The following is a 25,170-nucleotide window of genomic DNA, read 5'->3' as shown; positions in this document are numbered from 1 at the left end:
GGTGCCCCTTGCTTAGTGGTGTTGCAGACTCTGGGGCCTTTCAGAACAGGAGTATATTTTTACTGAGATCATGTGACAGATCATGTGGCACTTAGATTGCACACGGGTGGACTTTATTTAACTAATTACGTGACTTCTGAAGGTAATTGGTTGCACCAGATCTTATTTAGGGGCTTCATAGCAAAGGGGTGAATACATTTGCACACACCACTTTTCCGTTTAAATTTTTAGAATAGTTAACACAATATATTTTTAATTTCACGTCACCAATTTGGACTATTTTGTGTATGTCCATTACATGGAATCCAAATAAAAATCTATTTAAGTTACAGGTTGTAATGCAACACAATAGGAAAAATGCCAAGGGGGATGAATACTTTTGCAAGGCACTGTACTACAGTCTTTGTCGATAGAAATTCAGTCGCATTTTTGCCAAATTTGCTTTGTTACAATAATTGCGCCCTCGGGATATGTGGTTTCCAGTTTGCATAAAGTGCAGTTAAGTTCTTTGAGGGCCGTTGTGGTATCGGCTTGAGGGGAAATATACACGGCTGTGACTTTTACCGATGAGAATACTCCTGGGAGGTTATATGGTAGGCATTTGATTGTGAGGTATTCTAGGTCGGGTGCACAAAAGGACTTGAGTTCCCGTATGTTATCACAATCACACCATGAGTAGTTCATCATGAAACAAACACCGACGCCCTTCTACTTCCCAGAGAGATATTTATTCTTGTCTGCGTGATGAACTGAGAACCCAACTGGCTGTACGGACTCAGACAGTATATACCAAGAGAGCCACGTTTCCATGAAACAATTCCTGATGTCTCTCTGGAAGGAAATGCACGCCCTGAGCTCGTCTGCCTTATTATCCAGACACTGAACATTAGCGAGTAATATACTCGGAAGCGGTGGGTGGTGTGTGCCCCTCCTGAGTCTGACTTGAAGTCCATCCCAAGTACCTCCTCCACAGGTGGTGTTTTGGGTCAGCCTCTGGAATCAGTTCATTTGCCCTGTGGGGTACGAACAAAGGATTCGATATGGGAAAGTCCTATTCCTGGTTGTAATGCTGGTGAGTTACCGTCACTCTGATATCCAACAGTTCATCCTGGCTGTATGTAGAAACACCCCAAAACTTCTGTAAGAAATAACACATAAAAAAGTAAATATGGCAAAGTTTCCTAAGAGCTAGGAGCAAGGCAGCCCTATCTGCCCAGTGCCATTTTCAGCATGATCATTACACAGGTGCACCTTGTGCGGGGGACAATAAAAGGCCACTCTAAAATGTTCAGTTTGTCACACAACAAAATGCCACAGATGTCTCAAGTTTCGAGGGAGCATGTAATTGGCATGCTGACTGTAGGAATATCCACCAGAGATGTCGCCAGATAATTGAATGTTGAATGAATTTCTCTACCATATGCCGCCTCCAACGCCATTTTAGAGCATTTGGCAGATACGCCATCTGGCCTCCATAACCATAGAGCACAAGTAACCACGCCAGCCAGGACCTCCACATCCGGCTTCTTCACCTAAGACCAGCCACCCAGACATCTGGTGAAACCATGGGTTTGTACAACCAAATAATTTTTGCACATGCTGTCAGATACTGTCCCAGGGAAGGTCATCTGCATACTCGTCCTCACCAGCGTCTTGACCTGACTGGAGTTCGACATCGTAATTGACTTCAGTGGACAAATGTTCACCTTCTATGGCCACTGGCATGCCAGAGAAGTGTGCACTTCAGGGAAGAATCTCAGTTTCTACTGTACCGGCCAGATGGCCAGCATATTTGGGATGCTCTGGATCGCCGTATACGACAGTGTGTTCCAGTTCCCGCCAATACCCAGCAAATTCGCACAACCATTAGCCTTTATGGGATTGGTACCACCCCCGCAGGACGGTTGAGTTAATGTAGGCTAATGTGATTAGCATGAGGTTGTAAGTAAAATAAAATCCCAGGACATAGACATATCTGATATGGGCAGAAGCTTAAATTCCTGTTAATCTAACTACACGTTCCAATTTAAATCAAATCATCAAATCAAATCAAATTTTATTTGTCACATACACATGGTTAGCAGATGTTAATGCAAGTGTAGCGAAATGCTTGTGCTTCTAGTTCCGACAATGCAGTAATAACCAACAAGTAATCTAACTAACACTTTGCAATGGTTCATTGGATCAGTCTAAAATGTTGCACATCTAGTGGCCAACATCAAAATTGCACCTGGGCTGGAAAAATACATGATGGCCTTTCTCTTGCATTTAACAGATGATTGTAGTAACAAAAATGTTTATTTTCTTTGTATTATCTTTTACCAGATCTAATGAGTTTTTTTTCTCCCACATTAATTTCACATTTCCACAAACTCCAAAGTGTTTCCTTTCAAATCGTATAAAAAATATGCATATCCTTGCTTCAGGTCCTGAGCAATTATATTTGGGTATGTCATTTTAGTTGAAACTTGAAAAAAGGGTCTGATACTTAGAGAAGTGGGACAACATTCCACAGGACAGAATAAACTGCCTGATCAACCTATGCTAAGGAGATGTGTCATGCTGCATGAGGCAAATGGTGGCCACACCAGATACTGACTGGTTTTCTAATCCATACCCGTACCTTTTTTTAAGGTATCTGAATCCAACAAATGCATGTCTGTATTCCCAGTCATCTGAAATCCATAGATTAGAGCCAAATTAGTTTGTTTCGAATTACTGATTTTCTTGAACTGTAACTCAGTAAAATCTTTGAAATTGTTACATGTTGGGTTTATCTTTTTGTTCTGTGTAATTACTAATAATTCCTCTTTATTCTGTACTTTCAGAAACCACACACATAAATACACTGAACATCTTTATTGCCGAAGATTGTGGCCAGCTTTTGTATGCTAGTAACATACTGTTTGAACCTATATGTAATGGTTGTTAATTTAATTGAAGTAGTAGTGGGGCGGCAGCGTAGCCTAGTGGTTAGAGCGTTGGACTAGTAACCGGAAGGTTGCAAGTTCAAATCCCTGAGCTGACAAGGTACAAATCTGTCGTTCTGCCCCTGAACAGGCAGTTAACCCACTGTTCCTAGGCTGTCATTGAAAATAAGAATTTGTTCTTAACTGACTTGCCTAGTTAAATAAAGGTTAAATTAGTAGTGGTTGAAGCAAACTAACTAGTTTTACTAGAAGAAAGAAAAACAGCAAGAAAAGACTGACAACTGTCATTTCATTATAAATATACATAACCCATATTTCAATATTCATATTGAAATTGAACAACCAAAACTGCACTCCCACCCTCCAAGTAATCCTCCAGCAGCTCTGTCATGAGGTTATTTTTGTACTTTCAGTAGGTAATCATCCCAGCTATGGGGAAAGGGAGTGGGGAGAATGAGGAAGTGGGAGGGGGTATGTGGGTGAGCTATTGTCAATATAATTGCATATTGGAACTTCATGTCCAATTTTAAAATAAAATAAAAATCTAGTTCAGTAATATTTTCACCTGTAAGATGACTTTGAAGTATGTGGCCTTTGAGAAATGAATGCCGATCAGATGGAAAAATATCTTCTTATACCACTTTGTAGTTTTCTCAGCGCATTCCACAAAACTGTTCATCATGTTCACCTTATTCACTACCCCCATTTTGAGGTTACAGTACACAGTCTGCTTTGATCAGTCTGCGAGCCGTCCCTCACTCTTGGCTCTCTCTTCTCTTGTAGCTCCAAGGCAAATTGATTGGTCTCCTCTAATATGTCTCCCACCAGCTCCTCTGTCAGAAACAGCTTGAATCACTCTGCCTCAGAGGGAGATGGCAAGGGGCTTTGCACTCCAGACTGATACTCAGCAGGGCCGGAGGGGTGAAATGGCTGGTTGCCTTCCAGCTACCGCAGACCTGCCGTACTTCACCCACTGTTGGTCTGCCTCCATTACCACCATAATCTCCAGAATGACCGGGGACTTCATCGGTGGGAAAGGGGTTAAAAATATTATTGTCATATAATCTTACTTAATTGACCATGTATAGCAGGTTAAAATTTGGCCATAGAATCAATGACCAAAAAATATGTATTTTCACGTTTCATTCAGCACCTAAAACGCAACGGATTTTAAACCTCTTGGATATAGGGGGCGCTATTGTAATTTTTGGATGAAAAACGTTCCCGTTTTAAACAAGATATTTTTTCATGAAAAGATGCTCGACTATGCATATAATTGACAGCTTTGGAAAGGAAACACTCGGACGTTTCCAAAACTGCAAAGATATTGTCTGTGAGTGCCACAGAACTGATGTTACAGGCGAAACCCAGATAAAAATCCAATCAGGAAGTGCCACATTTTTCAAAACCGCCTCATGCCAATGACTCCTTATATGGCTGTGAATGAGCTACGAATGAGCTTACATTTTCCACGCATTCCCCAAGGTGTCTACAGCATTGTGACGTCTTTTTAGGCATTTCCAATGGTCACATGGTGTCTCCCGGAGAGAATCTTGCGTAAAATACTGAGGTAGCCATTTTTCCAATCGCTTCTTATGAGAAACCAATTGCTTCGACGGATATATTATCGAATACATATGTTAAAAACACCTTGAGGATGGATCCTAAACAATGTTTGCCATGTTTCTGTCGATATTATGGAGCAAATTTGGAAAAAAGTTTGCCGTTATAGTTGAAGTATTTTTCGGTCGATTTCTCAGCCAAGCAGGATGAACAAACGGAAGCTTTTTCGCCTACAAAAATATAATTTTTGGAAAAAAGGAACATTTGCTATCTCACTGGGAGTCACTTGAGTGAAAGCATCTGCAGTTCTTCAAAGGTAAATTATTTAATTTGGTTGCTTTTCTTATTTTCGTGAAAATGTTGCCTGGTGCCAGCAGAGCCTAGCGTAGCATTATGCCATGATAAACTTACACAAATGCTTGTCTAGTGTTGGCTGTAACACATATTTTGAAAATCTGAGATGACAGTGTTGTTAACAAGAGGCTAAGCTTGTGTTTGAATATATTTATTTCATTTCATTTGCGATTTTCATGAATAGGAAAAGTTGCTTTTTGGAAATGTGCTTGAGGCTATGATTACGCTCCCGGATACGGGATTGCTAGTCGCAAGAAGTTTTAATGCCTGGAAAATACATATTTTCAAAGTCTGGAAACTACATACTTTTGACGTACGTATAAGGCGTCTATTCAACATCCATATAAAACAGATTATTTTTCAACATAATTTTCCTTACTTGGGTGCATCCATTGTTGTTCCATTTGTCCAGTGAACTATGGACACCTCTCCCACTCTGTCTGGGCAGGGTGACAGGAAGCGGTCTAGGATAGACTAATGTTAGAGAGGTTATACACTCTTCGATAAAAAAAGGTATGAAGTAAGGTTCTTTGGCTTGTCTCCTCTATGATGGGTCCTGCCTAGAACCAACTATAAATGGTTATACCAAAACCCTTTTTTATCATCTAAAGGTTCTTCCTAGAACTCTCTTTGAAGGGTTCTTCCTAGAACCATCTATGAATTATTCCACCAGCCTTATTAACCTTTAAAATGAAACTCTTTATGACATTACATAAATCATATGGACTTTCTTTGAGGGCCTAGTTATAGCCTAACACAGTGGTCGGAAACTCCTGGTTTACAAGTCACATTATGCTGGCTTGCAAAGTGATGTGTAATTCCTATTGGAATCCAGCTAGAGTGAAGATATCCAACAATTGGATTTTAAAAATGTTATTTCGGCTTTATTTAACTAGGCAAGTCTGTTAGGAACAAATTGTTATTTACAATGACGGAAAGGGAGGGTTGATAAATGAGACAACCTAAATCATGTTAACAGAAACAATCATCCCACGAGAAAAAAAAACTCACCACAGCCGGATGAAATTTATGACACCTGTGGTAAGGGATCCTCAAAAATGATTTGGACACCCCTCACTCACCCACACACACACATGCACATATGGACACACACAGATGCACGCATGCACGAACACCACACACACTTACTGCTGGAGCTGCTGATGTCTTTGGGGGTAGGGCACATAGGGTGGATGCAGTGTTGACAGAGACAGTCTTTCCCATTAAAGGTGACACGATCTCCAGTAGGAAATGGTCGTCTGAGAGTGAGAGAGAGAGAGTGAGAGAAGAGATACATCTACAGTATGTGTATGTGTGTGTCTGTGTCTGTGTCTGTGTATGTATATGCATGTGCATGTGGTAGCACAATGATCTTACTTGCAGATTGTGCAGACGAAACAGGCCGGATGGTACGTCTTGCCGAGAGCAGTGACCACCTCTCCCTCTACAAAGCTCCCACAGCCATTGCAGCATGTGCCATGGAGCCGCTGGTAGTCCAACGTGCACAGGTAGTCCCCGTTCTTCATGAAGAAACCTCCCTGAGCCAAGTCGCACCCGCACACTGAACACACAAACACAACATGTATTCGCTTAGCATACATGCTAAAATTAGAAAAGTTATCTCAGAATCCATCTTCATCAAAATTTAGCCTTAATTTCTTCACAAAATAAAACATTTAATTTCTTCCCACATAAAATGGCTGTAGGTAGCATTATGCTGCAATTAATTAGTAATCTCAGACAACAAAAATGTCAAAAGACTCCAGCCACCCTAGTCATAGACTGTTCTTTCTGCTATCGCACGGCAAGCGGTACCGGAGCGCCAAGTCTAAGTCCAAGAGGCTTCTAATCAGCTTCTTCCCCCAAGCCAAAAGACTCATGAATAGCTAATCCAATGACTACCCAGACTATTTGGAATCCCCCACCCCCTTTCCGCTGCTGCTACTCTCTGTTATTATCTATGCATAGTCACTTTAATAACTCTACCCACATGTAAATAATACCTCAATTACCCCGACACCGGTGCCCCCACACATTGAACTGCCATTGTTGAAGTCAGAAGTTTACATACACCTTAGCCAAATACATTTAAACTCAGTTTTTCACAATTCCTGACATTTAATCCGGTTAAAAATTCCCTGTCTTAGGTCAGTTAGGATCACCACTTTATTTAAGAATGTGCATGGTCTGAATAATAGTAGAAAGAATAATTTATTTCAGCTTTTATTTCTTTCATCACATTCCCAGTCGTTCAGAAGTTTACATACACTCAATTAGTATTTGGTAGCATTGCCTTTAAATTGTTTAACTTGGGTCAAACATTTCAGGTAGCCTTCCACAAGCTTCCCACAATACGTTGGGTGAATTTTGGCCCATTCCTCCTGTCGGAACTGGTGTAACTGAGTCAGGTTTGTAGGCCTCCTTGCTCGCACAAGCTTTTTCAGACATTTCTCCAAAAAGTATGATCTTTGTCCCCATGTGCAGTTGCAAACCGTAGTCTGGCTTTTTTATGGCAGTTTTGGAGCAGTGGCTTCTTCTTTGCTGAGCGGCCTTTCAGGTTATGTTGATATAGGACTCGTTTTTCTGTGGATACAGATAATTTTGTATCTGTTTCCTCCAGCTTCTTCACAAGGTATTTTGCTCTTGTTCTGGGATTGATTTGCACTTTTCGCACCAAAGTACGTTCATCTCTAGGAGACAGAACGCATCTCCTTCCTGAGCGGTCCCGTGGTGTTAATACTTGCATACTATTGTTTGTACAAATGGATGTGGTACTGGCTAGGCCACTCCAGGACCTTAAAGATGCTTCTTACGGAGCCACTCCTTAGTTGCCCTGGCTGTGTGTTTCGGGTCATTGTCATGCTCGAAGAGCCAGCCACAGTCCACACAGGTGTACTTAATTTAACTAATGATGTGACTTCTGAAGGTAATTGGTTACACCAGATCTTATTTAGGGCCTTCATAGCAAAGGAGGTGAATATATATGCATGCACCACTTTTCCGTTTACATTTTTTTGAAACAAGTTATTTTTTAAATTTCACTTCACCAATTTGGACTATTTTATGTATGTCCATTATATGATATCCAAATTAATATCAATTTAAATTACAGGTTGTAATGCAACAAAATAGGAAAAACATAAAGGGGATGAACAATTTTGCAATGCACTGTAACAAGTAATTTGTGAAACCATGATGTGATGTATTACAGGATTGGATGTTGCCATTTCAATGTTTTTGAATTCCTTTGTGTATCAGCAAATTTGCTTGAGATAATCTCACTGCAACTGCTCACTGTGTCCATGTTGAATAACATAGGAATTTTCAAAGAACCACCAGTCACGGTTAGCTCCCCGCCCACTTACTCTATCTTTTCAGACTTCCAGGTAGTTTGACATTTCAGGAAAGGTAATTGTTTTCAAATGTTGATAATTTATACACAATTTTCCCACAATGCACCATAATTTACAGTATGCTGCAGTAATATGTTTCAGAGTATTTTACTGTTGATAATACCCAAAATGATCAAATGAATTACAGTTTTCCGTTACAGTGTACAATTGGATGCACTAGTGCCTCTCTGGAAGTTCAGGGTAAATTACTTGTTCACAGAGGAATGGACATATTTTTTTGTGTGGAAGGAGGTGTCGTCAGCCATTAGTGGAAATTGCTAATGCAGGTCACACCAACCACTGGTATTATGATAGAGGGATTATGGCAGGCTTCCCAGAGCCTTGGAGGTCGAGGGCCCAGACGGACACAAATAGACTTTGCCTCTGTGGATTTAGACAGGCATGCACACGAAACACACATACACACACAGAGAGAGACAGATTTCTGGAGGTGAAATGCTAGCCATCTTCATATATGCTCCAACAGTACTGTCTAAATTCCTGAATCTGCCCACAAGAATGGGACTTTAAAACCTAAAAGCTAACATATGGAATTGTTTTACGATGGTTATGTCATGGATCATTTAGCTATTTGATTTTGAATTGTAGGACCCGTTTATGTATGAAAAAATATAGAACAGTTATTTGATAACATGTTGCATTTGATCTTTACTACTATAGCCCATAGAAACACATTAATAAATGGCAAGAAAGTTAAAAATAAATCATACGGAATGTGGTTTTGAAGTGTCTATATTATATCTGGAAGATATAAGAAAGCTCAGGGAATATTAATGATTTTGTTATGTTTTCTTTGGACACTTTTTTAAATTTTTGTTGCCACTAAACTATCTTCCTTCATGTCCCGTGAAATGTAGAGCAAAACGGAGAACACCTGCCGAGTTCGTGAGAGTGTCCTCTTTCCTGAGTGGTGTAATATTAGCCGTTCGGATGCTACTGACGTTTTGTTTTTAGATGACCAGTTTTCGGTATGTATCATGGTATGACAAACACTGCTGTTGCTCGGCACAGGTGCGTCAATAGACCCTTAGGATTTGTTTATGAGGTTGCCATGAAAATGGACAGACAAAGCTTTATGAGCGTAGTCTGGCATATGCAGTCTTTCCAAAATCTTTCACAAATGTAAGAAAAAATGTGAACATGAAATGTATTTGGTAGTTTTTCATTCAATATATGAAATTCAACAAGACAAGCACTGAGCTCTTTTTTGTAAGCAGTAAGGAGGATTTGTAGAGCAAGACAAGGTTTTGTTAGTATAAAGGTGGTTTCAGCAATGTTCTTGGTCTAATACTAATTGTAATTTCTATGGATACCAGAGGAGTGAGTTAGTTGCAGACTAAATACTTCTCTATCACAGGCAAATATCATCGTATTTCTGTCAAGATCCTGTAAAGCAATCACTTCGAAATGTGTGAAGACAGTGGAGTGTGGTTAGTGCTTCATAGGGGGTTTCCATGGGAAGCAGCTCAATTTGATTAAAAAAGAGAGGAGAATGATAGAACATTCTTATTCTTTTGGATGCTGAATATCTGCTTGACTTGTGAGTATATTGAGGTAGTTGTACTTACAAGTTGGGCAGCTAGTTATGGATCTCAGTCTTTGGTAAAGGTGGTTCATATCAAATCAAATGTTGTTGGTCACATACACATATTTAGCAGATGTTATTGCTTGTGTTCCTACCTCCACCAGTGCAGTAGTATCTAACAATTCACACACATCTAAAAGTCAAATAATGGAATAAAAAAATATATAAATATATAATTATTAGGACGAGCAATGTCTTAGTGGCATTGTTTGATGCTGCTACTGTGCGCATTTTACAGCTGTTAGCACAAGACAAATTATTATAGTTTATAAGAAGTGAACATTTGATATTGTGTCATACTATTGATTGACAATTGACTAAACTGATGAATTTGTATTACTTTGATTATTATTACTGAAAAAAACATTATATATGTTAGCCTTTCCTTCAATGTCCTCTCTCAGCCCACAATACAAACTAACAAGAAGTCCTCTAGAGTTAACCCTGGCTTGAGGGGCGATAATGTCACTATGGGATTACAAGTTCTGAATGTTTCGTCTTCAATTTTCTGTGAATAAAAATATATTATAAAGAAAATAGTAAGTGGGATCATTTGGAATGAAAATTCCATAGTTCCAGTTCTGGGTGAGAATAGCACGTGACCTATCTCAAGTAAGGAAATGTATACCCTTCGAGACCAGGTGAAAGGTGCCATGTAAATGCAATTCATTACCATTCAATGAATCATTCAAGGGCACACTACTCACTCAAGACAGTAACCACAAAGTGACAAAAATTGCAAGAGTTCCAACCATCCTCCACATCTTACCTTTTCTGAAGACTTCCCTGTGCATTGGACCAAAGGGCATGCACCGCAAATTCCTCAAAGTTGACAAGGAAAAGAGACTGGGAATAATAGTGAGATTTGGGTCCGGGGACAGATGCACACATATGTGTGCGCACAGACAAACATGTACGTGCGAGCGCACACACACACACACACACACACACATATATACATGCTCACCCTTGCAGGTAAAGCACTTGATGTGGAAGTGCTTGGACTGGACCCGCAGCACCTCTCCCTTGCATGGCTCCCCACATTTGTAGCATTGGATGCACAGCTTCTCTGCAGGGTCCTGAACATGGGCCACTGGAGGAGAGAACAGACAGGCATGAGCACGGCCACCTAAAATGTATTTAAATCACTGTGTTCAAAACGGGGTGCGTGTACACACAGCAAACATGCGGGTGTTAAAAGTATTGTGAGTGTTATATCCGATTATTGATTCTAGTGGGTTTACCACCAGTGGGATTGAATTTGACACCAACTGCAGTGAATAAATGAAGTTTTATTTCAATCACAGTGGAATCAACACTGCGTGGTGTTGTTACTTGACTGTGTTGAGTTCATTTCCGTTAAATATGTGTACGAAATATATTTTTTAAATATCTGCTAGATTTATGACAACCATGTTTCTTATTTATTTTTGGTCTGTCCTTTTTGCCATGTATGATGTTTCTATAGGCTTTAGTAGTAAAGGCCAAAATCAACATTTTATCAAATACATTTTTTTATACCAAACAAGGTCCTAAAAATTCAAAATCAAACAGTTAGATGATCCATAGTTTGACCATCTTAAAACAATTCCATACCCCAAGTCCCCGAACATCTTTGACTCTCGTCACCTGCGACAATAAAGACTGCTTCCGGGTGAAAGGATTTTTGCTGGCTAATAATCTTGTACAGTTCACTGAGTGCCATCTTGGTGTTTGCTGTGATAATAACACATGAGTTTCCTCAGCGTATAGTGGAGTTGGTGTTTTAATATCAGAAACTCCAGGTTGGGTGAACAGGAGCTTGCGATGTTTTCAACTTCCGTACATCAGGAATTGTTTGAGGAAACATACCCCTCCCCATAGACTCTTATTAGACATTGCCATCTGATCCATTCAAAATATGGAGAAGCCGTCTGGTTGAATAGTAGAGTGTAGTGTATTGTCCGTAAGCCACATCTCAGCAAAAACAAAGACACTGCATTCCCTGATGTCCCTCTGCAATTGTTCACAACGTTTATTTTCCAGCGATTGGATATTAGCCATCAGGATACTAGGATGAGGAGGCAGTGTAGCCTATATTTTCAGCCTAGCTCGGATTCCCCCTTTCCATCCTCTTCTTCATCGCCAGATTAATAGCGACTCTTGCATTGCTTGCCTGCTGTGGGAGTGATAAGCATATATTTAATTTAAATGTAACCTTTATTTAACTAGGCAAGTCAGTTAAGGACAAATTCTTATTTACAATGACGGCCTACACCGGCCAAACCCGGACGACACTGGGCCAATTTTGCGCCGTCCTTTCGGACTCCCAATCATGGCCGGTTGTGATACAGCATGGGTTCTCAGTATATTAAGGATCGGACACTTAAAAAAAAGAAATCAGCTAAAATGACGTACCCAAATCTAACTGCCTGTAGCTCAGGACCTGAAGCAAGAATATGCATATTCATGATACCATTTTAAAGGAAACACATGGACGTTTCTGGAAATGTGAAATTAATCTAGGAGAATATAATACATTAGATCTGGTAAATGCAATAGAAAAGCCATTATATGACTTAGGAGTCTAGACACCATTTAGATTTTGGTCACTAGATGGCAGCAGTGTATGTGCACAGTTTTAGACTGATCCAATGAACCATTGTATTACTGTATCAAGTCCGCCCAAATGTGCCTTGGTTTGGTTTATTGATACTTTTAAGTACATAACTGTGCACTCTCCTCAAACAACAGCATGGTATTATTTCACTGTAAAAGCTACTGAAAGTACAGTCAGATTAACAAGAATTTAAGCTTTCTGCCCATATAAGATATGTCTATGTCTTGGGAAATGTTCTTCTTACTTACAACGTCATGCTAATCACTTTAGCACACTTTAGCTCAACCGTCACGCGGGGGAGACACCATTTCTGTAAAGGATATCATGCAGACATGAATAATGAACTCGCTGGGAAGTAGAAAGACAGAGGTGTATGTTTTATGATTAACCACTCATGGTGTGATTGTTATAACATACAGAGACTCAAGTCCTTTTGTCCCCCAACCTAGAATACCTCACAATCAAATGCAGACCATATTACTTCCCAAGAGAATTCTCTTCGGTTATAGTCACAGCCGTGTATATTCCCCCTCAAGCTGACACCACGACAGTCCTCAAAAGGACTTCAAGGGACTTTATGCAAACTGGAAACCACATATTATTGTAGCTGGGGATTTTAACAAAGCAAACTTGAGGAAAACGCTACCGAAGTTCTGCAAACACATTGACTGCAGCACTCGCTCTGAGAAAACATTAGACCACTGCTACTCAGCTGCTACTCAGAAATGCTTACAATGCCCTCCCCTGCCTTCCCTTCAACAAATCTGATCACGACTCCATTTTGCTCCTCCCTTCATATAGGCCGAATCTAAAACAGGAAATACCCATGCTGAGGACGATTCAATGCTGGTCTGACCAATCAGAATCGATGCTTCAAGATTGTTTTGATCGTGTAGACTGGGATACATCTTCTGCACATCTATCACTCCAATGTTTAATTGCTGTACTGTTATTATTTCACCACTATGGCCTATTTATTGCCTTACCTCCCTTATCCTACCTTCTTTGCACACACTGTATACTTTTCTATTGTATTATTGACCATATGTTTGTTTATTCCATGTGTAACTCTGTTGTTGTTTGTGTCGCACTGCTTTGCTTTATCTTGGCCAGGTCACAGGTGTAAATGAGAACTTGTTCTCAACTAGCCTACGTGGTTAAATAAAGGTGGGAAAAAAAGTACAATTATATATTCCGGGTAGACTCACAGAAAAACATTGACGAATACGGTGACTAAGTTTATCAGGAAGTGTATTGGAGATGTTGTACCCACTGTGACTATTAAAACCTACCCTAACCAGAAACCGTGGATAGATGGCAGCGTTCACGCAAAACTGAAACCACCGCATTTAACCATGTCATGGTGACTGGGAATATGGCCAAATACAAACAGTGTAGTTATACCCTCTGTAAGGAAATTAAACAGGCAAAATATTAATTTTGAGACAAAGTGGAGTCACAATTCAATGGCTCAGACACAAAAGTCACGTCGTGGACAACGACATCTTGCTTCCGGACAAGCTAAACACCTTCACCTGCTTTGAGGATAACACAATGCTACCGGAGTGGCCTGCTTCCAAGAACTGTGGGCTCTCCTCCTCCGTGGCCGACGTGAGTAAAACATTTAAACGTGTTAACCCTCACAAGGCTGCCGAACCAGATGACATCCCTAGCCGCGTCCCCAGAACATGTGCAGACCAGCTGGCTAGAGTGTTAATGGACGTATTCAAACTCTTCCTATCCCAGTCTGCTGTCCCCACTTGTTGCCCCAAGATGTCCACCATTGTTTCTGTACCCAAGAAGCAAAGGTAACTGAACTAAATGACTATTACCCCTTAGCACTTCTGTCATCATAAATTGCTTTGTGGCTAGTGTTGTGGAAATTCAGTACTGAGAGAGATTTGGCCATTTCTTCAAACAATCATCTTATTTAATATTTATTAATTATTGCAATAATGAGACTGGTCGACCCGCCCACCCTTGAGTGTTGTACCGAGTAACCTAACCTTTACGCAAATGCAGAGTACTATATATAGCTGACACCAACAAGTCATGGTTGGTTAAACAGCCCCGTCATGCAGACCAAGGAGCATCAGAGGCCACTGTGGCTTTGTCCTATCGTTATCTGCAGGGGGGTTGTTGTCTTAACACTACCCTGACTTAGTTTCCCAGATGCGAGGATGATTTGAGACAATGAGGGATTGTTTTACTCCTAAACTATCAATAGTAAAACACATTATTTTCTATGTAATGCTGTCTTTAACCCATTTGTCTGCTCAAGCCATCTCCAGTGAAGCCCATGTAAACACAGACACTAGCAGGACAGAAATGTCTTACTATTAGTTAAATATGAATTGTTAACCATTAAAATCTCTCTTGGGTAGGGGGCAGTATTTTAAAGTGTGGATGACAAACATGCCCAAAGTAAACTGCCTGTTACTCAGGCACAGAAGCTAGGATAAGCATATCCATGGTACTATTGGATAGAAAACACTCTGTTTCTAAAACTGTTAAAATAATGTCTGTGAGTATAACATAACTGATATGGCAGGCGAAAACCCAAGGAAAATCCCTTCAGGAAGTGGGACTCTTTTGAAGCGAATTGTTTTCCATTGAATGCCTATTGACTCTGTTATAGGTTAGGGCCCAGATTGCAGTTCTTATGGCTTCAACAGTCTTTAGACATGCTTTCAGGTTTGTATTTTGAAAAACGATGAGTAAAAATACCTTTTGGTCAGAGGACAGGGGAAGAATGCAGAGCTGCTTTGCGAGCGTGAACGATAACACGCCGTTCGTTGTTTTTCCTTTCTATTGAAAACGCTATTGTCCAGTTGAAATATTATTGATTATTTAAACAATAGACAACCTGAGGATTAATTATAAACATCTTTTGACATGTTTCAACGAACTTTACCGGTTCTATTAGCACGTATTCGTCTGCATTTTTGACCTCCCTGGAGACAGTGGATTACTGAACAAAACGCCCCAACAAAACAGAGTTTTTGGGACATAAAGAGGGATTTTATCGAACAAAATGAACATTTATTGTGTAACAGGGAGTCTTGTTATATGAAGATCATAAAAGGTGAGTGATAAAGTTATCGCTATTTCTGACTTGTGACTCCTCTACTCGTCTGGAAAATGTTTGTATGCTTTTGTAAGCTGGGGGCTATCCTCAGATAATCGCATGGTATGCTTTCGCCATAAAGCCTTTTTGAAATCTGACACAGCGGCTGGATTAACAAGAAGTTAATCTTTGAACCGATGTATAACACTTGTATATTTTATGAATGTTTATTATGAGTATTTCTGTATTTTGAATTTGGAGCTCTGCAATTTCAATGGACGTTGGCCAGATAGGACGCTACCGTCCCACCTGCCCATAAGAGGTTTTAACATCAAATACACAAGGTAAATATGTAATTTTTCTATCACAGTTATTAAGGATCATATCACCTCTACCTTACACCATAGACCCACTTAAATTTACATGTCTTTTTATTCTCAATGCTGCCTGCAGCATGATATATTTTGCCTGTGCGCATAAATGACAGACAGTTGTTGGTCGGTGCAAGTATCTGGAGTCATCAGAGGAGCGTATAATAATCCTACTGTAGAATTCATTTCAGGCAGCAGATCAAATGAATGTCTACAATGAATGAGTCACTCAGAAAAACAAATCATGACCTTTGTCAGTAAAAAGATTTGTTAAAATTAAAGAATTGTTCACGAATTGCACATCACGACAAGCCAGCATATTGTGATTTGATTTGGCCAAAGAACCAGGATCATCAGACCAAAATGTTGGGGGGAAACTATACCATAACTGAAGGCCTTACGACATGTATAATCTAAATCGTTTGCGTTTATTTCAAAAACATGGATTACACAGTCATTTGGTGAAGGTTTCAGAAACAGAGAAGTATCACTGCAAATACCATGTCTCTGTCATTAACAAAAACAGTCAAGGGTGGGTATCTCTTATTTTCACTTGAAAGGAATGCTGGGAAATGTGCAAATAAGGCTCTACCTACAATGTTAAAATAACACTCCCAAAAAAGACCACTAAGTGTTAATTTAAGTTGCTATTTGCAACACCCAAGACGTTAGTTTGTCAACACTTTGAAAAGTGTTACTTTAACACATACAATATACACTACTGATAAAAAGTTTGGGGTCACTTAGAAATGTCTTTGTTTTTGAAAGAATATCACATTTTTTGTCCATTAAAATAACATAAAATTGATCAGAAATACAGTGTAGACATTGTTAATGTTGTAAATGACTATTGTAGCTGGAAACAGCATTTCTTTAATGGAATATCTGAACTGTATAGGTGTAGAGGCCTATTGTCAGCAACCATCACTACTGTTCCAATGGAACGTTGTGTTAGCTAATCCAAGTTTATAATTTTAAAAGACTAATTGATCATTAGAAAAACCTTTTGCAATTATGTTAGCACAGCTGAAAACTTGTCCTGATTAAAGAAGCAATAAAACTAGCCTTCTTTAGACTAGTTGAGTATCTGGAGCATCATCATTTGTGGGTTCGATTACGGGCTCAAAATGGCCAGAAACAAAGAACTTTCTGCTGAAACTTGTCAGTCTATTCTTGTTCTGAGAAATGAAGAATATTCCATGCGAGAAATTGGCAAGAAATTGAAGATCTCGTACAACGCTGTGCACTACTCCCTTCACAGAACAGCACAAACTGGCGCTAACCAGAATAGAAAGAGGAGTGAGAGGCCCCGGTGCACAACTGAGCAAGAGGACAAGTACATTAGAGTGTCTTGTTTGAGAAACAGACGCCTCACATGTCCTCAACTGGCAGCTTCATTAAATAGTACCCACAAAACACCAGTCTCAAATTCAACAGTGAAGAGGCGACTCCGGGATGCTGGCCTTCTAAGCCAGGAGAAGTTGACTGAAAGTAAGCTAACTGTAACTGTAACAAAAGACACGCTAATACAGTGCCTTCAGAAAGTATTCACACCCCTTGACTTTTTTCCAAATATTGTTGTGTTATAAAGTAAGATTAAACTGGATTTAATTGTCTTTTCTACACAAATTACTCTATAATGACAAAGTGGAGGAAAAAGTCTAAGGCTTTCCACTAGATGTTGGAACATTGCTGTGGGGACTTGCTTCCATTCAGCCACAAGAGAGCATTAGTGAGGTTGGGCACTGATGTTGGGCGATTAGGCCTGGCTCACAGTCGACTTTCCAATTCATACCCAAGGTGTTCGATGGGGTTAAGTTCAGGGCTCTATGCAGGCCCGTCATGTTCTTCCACACTGATCTCAACAAACCATTTCTGTATGGACCTTGCTTGTCATGCTGAAACAGGAAAGGGCCTCCCAAAAACTGTTGCCACAAAGTTGGAAACACAGAATCATCTAGAATGTCATTGTATGCTGTAGCGTTAATATTTCCCTTTATTGGAACTAAGGGGCCTTGGCCGAACCATGAAAACAGCCCCAGACCATTGTTCCTCTTCCACCAAACTTTACAGTTCGCACTATGCATTCGGGCAGGTAGTGTCCTCCTGGCATCCCCAAACCCTTTTTTGCTGCTGCTAGGCCATGGAAACCCATTTCAAGAAGCTCCCAACGAACAGTTATAGTGCTGATGTTGCTTCCAGAGACCATTTGGAACTCGGTTGTAAGTGTTGCAATCAAGGACAGATGATTTTTATGCGCTACGCACTTCAGCACTCAGGGATCCCGTTCTGTGAGCTTATGTGGCCTACCACACTTGTGTGGCCTACCATAAGCAGCTGAGCTATTGTTGCTCCTAGACATTTCCTCTTCACAATGTCAGCACATACAGTTGACCGGGGCAGCTCTAGCAGAGCAGAAATTTGACAAACTGATTTGTTGGAAAGGTGACATCCTATGACGGTGCCATATTGAAAGTCACTGAGCCATTTTACTGCCAATATTTGTCTATGGAGATTGCATGGCTGTGTGCGTGATTGTTTTCACCTGTCAGCAACATGTGTGGCTGAAATAGCCGAATCCACTAATTTGAAGGAGTGTCCACATACTTTTGTATATACAGTGTAAGTATTCAAACCCGTGAGTAAATACATGTTAGAATCACCTTTGGCAGAGATTACAGATGTGAATCTTTCTGGGTAACTCTCTAAGAGCTTTCCACACCTGGATTGTGCAACATTTGCCCAATTATTATTTTCAAAATTCTCCAAGCTCTGTCAAATTGGTTGTTGATCATTGCTAGACAACCATTTTCAGGTCTTGCCATAGATTTTCAAGCAGATTTAAGTCAAAACTCTGCCAATCTGTCTTCTTGGTAAGCAACTCCAATGTAGATTTTTCTGTCCTGCTGAAAGGTGAATTCATCTCCCAATGTCTAGTGGAAAGCAGACTAAACCACATTTGTCTCTAGGATTTTGTCTGTGCTTAGCTCCATCCCGTAAATGTTTTATTCTGAAAAACTTCCCAGTCCTTAGCGATTACAAGCATACCCATAACATGATGCAGCCACCACAATGCTTGAAAATATGGAGAGTGGTACTGAGTAATGTGTTGTATTGGGTTTACCCTAAACATAACACTTTGTGTTCAGGACAAATAGTGAAATGATGTTGATCCATCCTCAGTTTTCTCCTATCACAGTCATTTAACTGTGTAACTGATTTAAAATCACCATTAACCTCATGGTTAAATCCCAGGGCGGTTTCCTTCCTATCCGGCAACTGAGTTAATAAATCCTGTTAAGGATAGGGATAATACTGCCCCCTTTGGATGAATTGCGTGCCCATAGTAAACTGCATAAAAATCTGTCCTAAATTGCTAATATATGCATATAAGAATAATAATTGGATAGAAAACACTCTGAAGCTTCTAAAACCGTTTGAATTATGTCTGTGAGTATAACAGAACTCACAGGGCAGGCAATCTTCCAAACTAGTTTTGGAATCCTGAAAGTTGGGGCAACTTTGACATCATCGCCCCCTCCCTTCCCAACCAGTTATGGATCTGGAAACACTTTCTATGTCTTCCACTAGATGTCCTCATTCAGTAGAGCGTTTAATTGTGCAAGTGAACTTTGACCCAATGAGGCGAAAAACAGTGGGTGTCGCGAGGATTTCCACATGTGTTAGGGCACGCTTTGGACACAGAGCTTCCTCTGTTCCAGCTTGCCTGAGATGAACTAGGATTGTCCGGTTGGAATGCCAAACGTTTTGTACGTTTATAACATCATAAAGCTTGATTCTGCACTTAGTTTGACCAGTTTAGTCCACCTATAATATGTAATTTGGAACTTTTGATGCGCAATTATTCTGGACCAGAAGTCATTCTTTGGGCATTTGAGCTGAAAGTGGTAGCATATGCTACTACATGGACACTAGAATTGAAACAAAACAATGTATTGGGTAAGTATGACTCCTTCCACTACATTCTGATCGAAGACCATCAAAGGTAAAGGAATATTTATGTTGTAATTTTGTATTTCTGTTGACTCCAACATAGCGGAGAAATATTGTTTACGTCTGAGCGCCGTCTCAGATTATTGCATAGTGAACGAATTCCGTAACGTAAAAAAAAATGTGACACAGCGGTTGTATTAAGAACCAGTGTATCTTTCTAACTATATGTAGAACATGTATCTTTGGTCAAAGTTTATGATGTGTATTTCTGTTATCTGGCGTAGCTTTCTATAATTTCTCCGGACATTTTGGAGAATTTTCTGAACATGGCGTCAATGTAAAATGAGATTTATGGATATAAATTGCATATTATTTTCCAGGTATACAGCTTATTTCCTGCATTTATACACTTTTTGTCATGGGATGCAGAAAACATTGAGCTGTTTTATAGCTAATTCTCTTGCATTTCTATACATTTCGCCATGTCTAATGTGTATTCATGTGATATTTGAGTGACAAACATTACAACAAAATCTATAGGCTAAAAAACCTAGCTAAAAAACGTTAGCTGATATTGTCTAGTTCAGTGGTTCCCAAACTAGGAGTCGCCACCTGTCACGTTAGTCATAATGAGGCGCAGCGTGCATAGAATTCCACATGTTTAATAATTAATAAACTCACCAAACAAAAACAGAAGAAAAACTAAATGTGAAGTGTTGGGCTGCTCACAGGCAGCTACACAAAAACAAGATCCCACAAAACACAAAGGGAAAATGGCTGCCTAAATATGACCCCCAATCAGAGACAATGATAAACAGATGCCTCTGATTGGGAACCATACCAGGCCAAAATAGAAAAATAAATCACCTAGATGACCCACCCTAGTCACACCCGGACTCCGACCGCAAAACCTGACTCAATAGGGGAGGGTCCGGGTGAGGGGCAGTAAGGGGAGCAGTACCTACTCCGCTTGTGGATACGTCATGATCGTCGCCGGATGCTCCGGACCATGGATCGTCGCTGGGGACACCGGACCGTGGGTCGTAGCCAACTGGGTTGTGAAGGTGCACTGGAGACCTGGTGTGTATAGCCGGCATCAATTGTTCCAGAACTTTAACACACTTCTCAGGACGAGTACGGGGAGCTGACTCAAGTGGCACCAAACTGGCAACACATTCCTTCATTTCAAATCCGTGCATCCTCCACCAACTCAACAACTCTCCCATTTCTATCTCCTCCAAATTCTCCTTCTTCTCCCAGACTGGCTCTGGTTCACTTTTCTGCACCGCCGACTGCTCCATGTGCCCCCCCCATTTTTTTATTGGGGTTTCTGTGGCCTACCTCCCCGACTTTGTTGCTTTTTTTTTTTTTTTTTTTTTTTTTGCTGCCTCCATGGCAGGCTCTTCTCTACTGCTATTATGTCGTCCCAAGTCCAGGATGTTCTCTCCATAATCTCCTCCACAGACCAGGATGCCATTATCTCCCGGGCACGCTGCTTGGTCCGTTGTTGGTGGGATCTTCTGTCTACACACCAGTAGCTTCACGTTTCGTTTGTGCTTGTTTGTTTTGTTTGGTGAGTCTCTATTAATTAAAATATGTGGAACTCTAGGCACGCTGTGCCTTGGTCCAATCATTATGACGAACACGACACCACCCCATTATGGGGTCGCCTGATATAAACATGGGGTCTCAGAAGACTTTGCAAAATCCCACCAAACCCTCCCCCAAAATGATATATAATATACTCAAAACTGTTGTTGGCTTAGCTACATTTACAAGCTATTCCTCTCAACTATACAATCATACTTTATATCTATCTAGCAAGCTAGTCATCCAGCAAAGCATTTTTATATTTTGATGACTTTTTTTGTCACTTTTGGAGCACATGCTTTTGTCACTATGGTAGTTCCCTACAATGGCAAAGTGTACCTTTTCTTAGTACATGGTTTTGTATCTGTGGACTACATGTAAGTAAGGTAATATCTGAGATATAAACTGAGGTACAATAATGTACCTACAACTAAAGGTTCAAAGGATGACCTTTACAGGGTATCACCCCAAGCCAAGTGGTTGCACCCCATTAAGAACACATCTAAATCTTTATTGTGTAGGTACAACACACTCAATGAGCTAATCGTCTTTAAGTAAACATGTACTTCAAGTTGTCATATGGGACACATGGATACATACACACGTGTACAGAGTACAGTCACACACAAACGCATGCAAGCAAGCAGACACACACAGGTTTCTTAAACGAAGATAAAAATGTAAAGACATTGTACATTTTTCCCAGGAAGGATTGTTGTTTGGTACTCGAAAAGTAGCAATTTCTGCAGAATGGCTGCAACTTTATACCAAATGCTTCAGAAAGGGTTTTAAATATAGTGGACCAATAATCTGCCAGATAAGGACAGGACAAGAATATGTGGGTCAAGTCAGCCAAGGAGCCTTGACACCTGTCACATGTATCATCAAAATTTGGGTCGAATTTGGACAATCTGGCCTTGCTGAAATGGATATGGTGAAGTACCTTAAACTGTATGCTTAAACTGTAATGCTTAGCCGGGCACAAGAGGAGCTTCAATTTACAGTAAGTAAGGCAGTATTCCAGACTCTCCTCTCAGATTGGATTTTATTGAGTGATGGGATATTTTTTATTTATTTCACCTTTATTTTAACCAGGTAGTTTAGTTGAGAACAAGTTGTAATTTACAACTGCGACCTGGCAAAGATAAAGCAAATCAGTTCAACAAATACAACAGCTCAGAGTTACACATGGAATTAACAAAACATACAGTCAATAATACAGTACAAAAAGTCTATATACAGTGTGTGCAAATAAGGTAGGATAAGGGAGGTAAGGCAATACATAGGCCATGGTGGCGAAATAATTACAATATAGCAATTAAAGTTTGGAATGGTAGAAAGTGCAGAAGATGAATGTGCAAGTAGAGATACTGGGGTGCAATTGAGCAAGATAAATAAATAAATACAGTATGGGGATGAGGTAGTTGGATGGGCTATTTACAGATGGGCTATGTACAGGTGCAGTGATCTGTGAGCTGCTCTGACAGCTGGTGCTTAAAGCTAGTGAGGGAGATATGAGTTTCCAGCTTCAGAGATTTTTGCAGTTCGTTCCAGTCATTGGCAGCAGAGAACTGGAAGTAACCAGTGAGATATACCTGCTGGAGTGCATGCTATAGGTGGGTGCTGCTTTGGTGACTAGTGAGCTGAGATAAGGCAGGGCTTTACCTAGCAGAGACTTGTAGACGACCTGGAGCCAGTGGGTTTGGCGACGAGTATGAAGCAAGGGCCAGCCAACGAGAGCGTACAGGTCGCAGTGGTGGGTAGTATATGGGGCTTTGGTGACAAAACGGATGGCACTGTGATATACTATATCCAATTTGTTGATTAGAGTGTTGGAGGCTATTTTGTAAATGACATCACTGAAATCGAGGATCGGTAGGATGGTCAGTTTTGACGAGGGTATGTTTGGTAGCATGAGTGAAGGATGCTTTGTTGCATAATAGGAAGCCGATTCTAGATTTCATTTTGGATTGGAGATGCTTAATGTGAGTCTGGAAGGAGAGTTTACAGACTAACCAGACACCCAGGTATTTGTAGTTGTCAGAACTGTCCAGAGTAGTGATGCTGGAAGGGCGGGCAGCGATCGGTTGAATAGCATGCATTTAGTTTTAGTTGCATTTAAGAGCAGTTGGAGGCCATGGAAGGAGAGTTGTATGGCTTTGAAGCTCATCTGGAGATGAATAATGAAGACAGAGCTTAACACAGTGTCCAAAGAAGGACATAGAAATAAAGTTATCATCATGGAGGGAAGACGAGGTACATGTGATATTGTTCCCCAAATATTTAAAGCCAGCCTTGGACATACGAAATGGAATAGTATCCCATGGAATTTGTAATGCTAATGAATTAATAGGAAAACGTATTTTTAACAACCTCAGGTACCCACATTTCAGGGTCTGAGTTAAAAGCAAGTCATCTGCATACACGGAAACTTTGTGTTTGAGTCCCCATCTGTAGATACCATGTGTTGTCTTTAGCATAATAGAGAGGGGTTCTAGTGCCAGGGCAAATAACAGAGGGGACATTGGACATCCCTGTGTAATAGTATAACTTTAGTCCGTCCCCTCGCCCCTACCCGGGCTTGAACCAGGGACCCTCTGCACACATAGACAACTGACACCCACGAAGCATCGTTACGCATCGCTCCGCAAAAGCAGCGGCCCTTGCAAGGGGAACAACTATTTCAGGTCTCAGAGCGAGTGACGTCACCGATTGAAACGCTATTAGCGCGCAACACCACTAACTAGCTAGTCATTTCACATCGGTTACACCTAGCATGTGGCCCTTGATAATGGGAAATACTGTGAACAAAGTTTGAAGCCTTGGGTGATGAATACAACAGTTGTACCCAGGAAATTAAATTTGCACCAAAGCCACATTTTCCCAGTACAGAGAATAAATATTCCCATTCTACCTTGACATTAAGCAGACGGCAAATATTAGAAAAGGAGTGGCGACCCTTAGTAAATCCTGTCTGATCCATTGATTCTCTTCGAGAGGCATGCAAATTCGCTAATATTTTTCACCTGCATTTAAAAGGGAGATCAGACTGTATGAGCCACACTCAGATGCATCTTTGCCGGGTTTTAACAAAAATGTAGACGCCTCTGTCAGGGTTTGGGGTAAAACGCCCAGGTCCAGGGAAGTTTCAAACATTTCAATCGGGAGGGGGGCTAGTGTGGCAGAAAACGTATTGTATAAATTTGATTGGGTAGCCATCTGCGCTAGGAGATTTCACACTTTGCATTGCTGTAATTGAATTAATAATCTCCTCTAGCTTCAAAGGTCTCCTCTCTATATTACTGGTAGGAGTTTCCAAATTGTCAAGGAAGTCATTCATAATTTAATTGTCTTCAGGTGATTCAGATGTGTAAAGATCACATTTTTTTTGGGGGGGGGGGCGACATATTATTGATTTCAGTGGGACTAACTTAAGACACCCGAGGTGTTGTGAATTTGAGGGATCAGCTGTGCGGCAGATTTTCACTTGAGTTGATGAGCTAGAAGTCGACCAGCTTTTTCTCCATGTTCGTAAACAAAACCGCATGCACGGAGTAGCTGCTGCTCAGAATTATTTGTGGATATTAAATTGTACTAAGTTTGAAGACTCAGCCTTTCTTTGTAAAGATCTGGTGATGGAGAGGTGGAGTACTGTTGGTCTAATTCCAGAATTGAGTTGATCAGCAGTTGTTGTTATATTTGGTTGTTTATATAGGAGAGGAATAGAAAATTATTTTTCCTATA

At 40.4% G+C, this 25,170-nt stretch overlaps 1 protein-coding gene across 1 annotated transcript in view; it reads right to left on the bottom strand.

Moving 5' to 3' along the window:
• The window catches only part of ablim1b (actin binding LIM protein 1b), a 98,939-nt gene that overhangs the window by 59,856 nt on the left and 13,913 nt on the right, over window positions 1–25,170 (bottom strand). The window contains exons 2-4 of the mRNA XM_064952776.1: window positions 10,813–10,938; window positions 6,225–6,408; window positions 5,997–6,106 (exon numbers count right to left, since the gene is read on the bottom strand). Of these exons, the coding sequence (XP_064808848.1) occupies window positions 5,997–6,106; window positions 6,225–6,408; window positions 10,813–10,938 (420 nt within the window). The remainder of the gene's footprint in view (window positions 1–5,996; window positions 6,107–6,224; window positions 6,409–10,812; window positions 10,939–25,170) is intronic.

Source organism: Oncorhynchus masou, chromosome 31 (genome assembly GCF_036934945.1).
Source record: "Oncorhynchus masou masou isolate Uvic2021 chromosome 31, UVic_Omas_1.1, whole genome shotgun sequence".
Taxonomy (NCBI): Eukaryota; Metazoa; Chordata; class Actinopteri; order Salmoniformes; family Salmonidae; genus Oncorhynchus; species Oncorhynchus masou.
This window is presented reverse-complemented; position numbering and strand designations above follow the sequence as displayed.